This window comes from Primulina tabacum, chromosome 7 (assembly GCF_025594145.1).
Source record: "Primulina tabacum isolate GXHZ01 chromosome 7, ASM2559414v2, whole genome shotgun sequence".
Taxonomy (NCBI): domain Eukaryota; kingdom Viridiplantae; phylum Streptophyta; class Magnoliopsida; order Lamiales; family Gesneriaceae; genus Primulina; species Primulina tabacum.
The window spans coordinates 40,391,344-40,396,794 of NC_134556.1; the positions used below are offsets into that span (position 1 = coordinate 40,391,344).

The 5,451-nt window shown below is 36.4% G+C and overlaps 1 protein-coding gene across 2 annotated transcripts; it reads right to left on the minus strand.

The window, feature by feature from the left end:
• Window positions 1-561: 561 nt before the first annotated feature.
• Window positions 562-4,131, minus strand: LOC142552084 (FT-interacting protein 3). Of its 2 annotated transcripts, none has more exons than XM_075661702.1 (3): window positions 3,752-4,131; window positions 3,474-3,508; window positions 562-3,331 (listed from the first exon to the last, which is right to left on the minus strand). In XM_075661702.1, the coding sequence occupies exon 3, from the start codon at window positions 3,223-3,225 to the stop codon at window positions 907-909; it is 2,319 nt and encodes a 772-aa protein (XP_075517817.1). In that variant the 5' UTR covers window positions 3,226-3,331; window positions 3,474-3,508; window positions 3,752-4,131; the 3' UTR covers window positions 562-906. The 2 variants fall into 2 exon arrangements, with proteins under 2 accessions (XP_075517817.1, XP_075517818.1); XM_075661703.1 differs by having other exon boundaries at window positions 3,655-4,131.
• Window positions 4,132-5,451: the final 1,320 nt, after the last annotated feature.

Consider the following 5,451-nt stretch of genomic DNA (forward strand, 5'->3'; position numbering starts at 1 on the left):
CATGATAAAAATAAAATTCTATAATTCTTAAAGAATATATATATATATATATATAATCGATAAAATAACTTTTCTTTTGTTTATATAAATTACATTTTATATTTTATATTATGAAAAAATAATAAAATGTTTAATAAAATTATTACACTAATCATAAGAAAATCATAAACTTCTATTGACTCATAAAATTGAAAATAATACTAATTTATTTAATAAATAAAATAAAAAATCATTACCTTTTTAACTAAAAATTGATTTTTTTAATTTTTTTTAAATTAATCCATAAACTTTTTTAAAAAAATTATATTCACACTATAATAAATAATATTAACACAAATCCAGGTTCCAGGCCGCAAAACATCCCTTCTAAGGTTGTTAGCAACTCTTGCTTCAAATGAAGCACAAGAAACTAGGACCCATAATGCATCTGGAAATTAAATATGGCCCTTGATAAAAAAAAAAAAAAACCCATCATCGAACCATCGGGCATCACAATTCACAGTGAGAACCAACAACCATATATAAAACTTAATTGCAAATGCAAAATGGACTCAGTTGCAATGCAAAATGGACTCAGTTTCATACTTTCATATAATCTACCATTAAAGATGAAAGATACACGTCATCTAGAACACATCAAGTCATATGACAACCTATGCAACTAGAGAGTAGAGATCGATGCATCTGTCTCCTACACAACCAACTTTTGAACGTAAATTACCAGGGAAAAAAAATTAAAAGAACCTGAAAATTCGCAAAATATGCAAGTTTCGAGACATTACACATCATACCACAGAACGAACTTCACCACTTTGTGAAATATTTGGATCAAAGAAGATCCATTCGGACTAAAGTCCGTATTTAAAAACCAACATGATGAAAAAGGGAATGAACTCGACGAACCACTTACAACATATAGTCTGTTCTAGCCGGCAACCTTCGAAAGAAGTTAAGCGGCACGGAAGGAAGCTTGTATCGGAACCTGGGATGTCTCAAAACATAAAATCCAGTCAGAAGAGCCACGACCTGGAAAGGTGTCACATAGAGAACTATGGCAGCAACTAAACAGAAAATGACAAACAAAGCAGTAGCTCTGGGATCTCGCCAGTTTAACAGGGACTGAAGCCTCTCCCCTTGTGTTGCCAAGTCCCCCACAACAGTTTGAATCCGTCCAGCAATGCTTCGGAGACGATCATACCTCATCCGTACAATGTCGGCAGGCCGTGATGTCGGAAAAGTGTCAAATTCCTCATCCAATTCATCTGGATGAGCATTATCGGCACAAGACAGGCGGGTATCCATGTGGGGTGGATTCCTTGGTCTCCATCTATAGTACCATACTCCAATCAAGAACAAGTAGAGAAAAATAGTTGGTAATATAAGCTCAGGATACATAACCAGAATCAAGAACAAGATGTGAATCAGAACGGTGGTGATGGGATTCTTCCAATTGCATATCTGATCAAACCATTTACCAACAGCGATTAACCCACTCAAAACCCCCATAATTCGGAAAAAGTTAGCTTTGCTTCTTCTCATACTCCACATGTGAGAGCCCACATCGAGCATATACTCCACCACCTCCTTCCTCAAAGGAGGCTCGGCTCGACTCAGCCTCATGGAGACTATCTGAGTGGCTTGGTGCCTCAAGTTGTCGAGCTGGCCGACAGTTAGCGGATAAATGTAGTGCATTTTGGGCAGCAACGGTTGTGAGTACATATGCATCATGTTTAACAAGGATGAGCAAGTGAAACGTACAGCCAAATGAATTTCACCCATCTTTTTGACACCATTAGGATGCAAAACAAGAAGTGGATGTGTGTGTGTGTACACACGGTCTGTTTGTAAAGTAGAAAGTCGAATTCGGACCTTTCCAATTCGAGAATCCCTTCCAACTTTATCTCCACCTTGAAAATGACAGTTATCAAACACACCAATGGTTAATACAGTGCAAGGGTCGAACACTTCCCATGTGTACTGTTCGTTCCACTTGGGAGAAAAACTGTCAAGAATTGTCCTTGTCCTTACCCACTTCTGTCCGAACTTGGCAACACAATAAGCATCTGTTGTTGCCCGCCCATCTTTGGTTTTCATCGGCGACAGCCCCTGAGCATTCAAAATACCCAATTCCAGAACCCCAATGCTTGATTTCCACAACTGCTTTGCTGTTGGTCTAAGATCACTGCTGTAGTGAGTCGACTCATCAAGAACATGGTAACCACCTTCCAAGCAAATTCTCATATGAATCCTGCTCGCAAACTTGACCTCTTTTTTCTTTTCACCTTCGACTAATATATGTTTCTCGAGATTAAACCACTTTGTGTTTATTGGTTTATGATCCAATCTCCTGTCTACATACTGTAACGGAATACCACATCTTCCAAGAACTTCATCTTTGTTCGGAGCAACTCGGTCTTCTACACTCAAAATCAATGGCTCCTCGAATGGTTCTGCAGCCACAAACATCAAATCCTCATTCCACATAGGATTGATACTTTTGTTCATGGAGATCCTCGTCTTCAGTGCCTGATTTCCCAAGATGGCCTTCACAAACACTTCTGGAAACCTACTTTTATCAGTTGGCTGCAAATCCTGAGCTTCGATTACGTTTACCCTCAAATACCAAAGCTTTGGAGAGAGATAAACCTTCGACCTGATAGTCGCAATACTATCTGCGCCACTTACCGCTGCAGCATCAGAATGCCATGCCTCAGGAAAAGCTTCATCCGCTTGAGTACCCATCCAAACAGCTAACATCAACTCCCCTTTCAACTTATCATTCTTCCTATCCTCCAGCCGATACCACTGGGGGGCAAGAGGACTATCTGGGGGAACCCTTTTTGGAATGTCATTCAAGTCAAACAGCACCCGGCCGATAAAATCATCTTTCACTACATCCTTATCTTTAACAGTGACCTCAAGAACCGAGGCTTGAATCCGATCCTTGGAGAAAGCAAATACCTGATTCCATTCAGGGTTCGACTTCTTCTCGAAATGACGGGTCGTTCCCTTATAGTTACCAAGCTTAACCTCAGTATAAGGATCACATCCACCAGTCACGTCCTTCCCAGGTAGATCTTTTGCCTTAACAACACGGACGTAAAGGTATTGCATTTGCTCAACGAGGTCATAGGTGCTCGTGAGCTTGTCTCCAGTGACCTTCCCTCCACCTAGGTGTGGGTTGGTCTCCTTAAGAGAAAAATCTTCTGGTGGAGGCCTCTGCATTTCTTTGTACCCGCAAAATTCTAAATCCGTAAGCAGGCACAATTTCTTTAGAGATCTCAGCAGAAATTAATTATAAGCACTTCATACATAAGAAACAACGATCGAACTGCCAATGTATCACGAAAAATTCACTAAAGTGGGCTTACAAGGGGTAATGAACACTAGAAAATGAGAAAAGAACCAAATCTAGCATCCTATATTTTTGAAAAGAATAAACTGAATGAAAGTATGGTAGATAGAAAGAAAACCTTCATTCACAGCTTCAGATCTGAATGAGTCAAACCTGCAGAACAAAAGCAAAAACATATCACCAGTTCAAAAATAACGTCATAAAAATAATCGAAACCAAGAAAAGCGAGAAAGAACAATATAACCAAACAAACCCCAAACAATAGCTAAGAAAATCATAATTAATACAAACCAACACACCCATAAAAATCTCGCCTTTTTAGCTTCAATCCGGGGAAAAAAACCCACCAGCCCCCCCACCAAATCAGATACAAAAGCACAAAGTAACTCAGCATACCTTACAATGCAAGAACACCCACTAACAGAAAACATAAACCAAACATAGTGGGTGGAGCTATATAATGAATATACTCTATGGTTCAAGAAAGCTGAGACGATAAGGTTCTGCTGTGCAGATAGAGATTGGAACAAGTGAGGGTAAAAAAAGAAGAGAGAGAAAAGCTAACGAGGGTTTTTGTTTTTGTTGGCTTTAGGAATCAAGGAAAAAGAAAAGGCGAGACAACACAGAAACAGAGAGCTAAAAATTAAGACCCCAATTTTCCTTTTTCTTTTTTCCCAATTTTTGCTACTATTTCCACAGAGAGCAGGAAACAGTGGTGGGGGACAGCGGGAGAGATCCGATGAATCTACTTTGCAAAATACCTCACCGACCCACTGTGCGTTCTGTGTTGGGATGTAAGTATAAATACTATTGGGGTTAATCTCAATTAATCCCCCAACTATAATTCTATTCGTATTACACCCTAGTAATATATTCGTTAATTACAATTTACACCTTGGATTATTTTTTCCTTTCATCACTCCCTATTTTTCTATCTCAAACTCTACTACAATTTAATATATTTGTATTGTACAATTTTTTTTTAAAATTAAAAGGCATCTATCTTGGTAGCAAAGGAAAAATATAAAATTGGTCACGCAAATCATTAATTAAGAAAATTCCATATCATTAATAAGGAAATCAGTTTAAATTATTATACCGTGAATTATAAAATGATATATAGATTAATCTCATCAGTTATACAAACATAATTTTTGTATGCTAAAAGTGTTTTTCCATAATTGTCGTCTATTTTACTCTCACAAATTTTTGTTTAAACCTTCAAATGAATTTTTCAAAATTTTAATATCAAGTTTTCCAATCATTTATTTGTATTCATTATGATATAAGAAATTGATAGATATATTTTAATGATGTTGCATTGGTTATCATATAGATTAATATTAAAATTATATACTACGTAAGATTGTGAAAGTAGTTAATCAGTTAAAGTATAAAAAATTATACTTTGGATGTGCTATGACATAAAACATTTAGATATACTGAATTGATAAATTTATTATTGATTGTAGTTTTATCATTAACAATAAAATAATATATGAAATTTGTCAATTAATTATTCTCTTCTTCGATAAGCAAGATGCTCCAGTTCATTTCACTGCCAACGTCTCTGAATATCCAACATATCTAGGTGAGGAGCACATACAACATGAAATACTCTATAAATATTCAATGAATGAATTTGAAGTTCATGGTCTTGTTTCTTTTTAACTAAAAAATACGTTTGAATATATTGTATTTGGATTTCATCAATCAAAATACAACTTTAATTCGGAATTTTGGATTAAAAAAATTGGGATTGAATGGTAAAAACTGTATAGTTAGGGGGGTGAAATGAAAGTGGATGCCCTAATTTGTACGTATCTGTGCTTGCTCTGTTGATTGACTAGGAGACGCATGTCGCGCATGCAAAGACTTTGGTCGGATCGTCCCACGTGCCAACACCGTATATATCGGGCCGAGGCTCCATTATTTATTTTTGCACAAGTTTTAAACCTTTAAAAAAAATTATAGCAAAGCATATTTTATTCCATTTCAATAAACTTTTCGAACTTGGAGCGGACAAGTTAATTACATAATAATAAAGTTGTTGATCGACAAATTTAATTTAATAATTATAACTTATTTTTTGATAG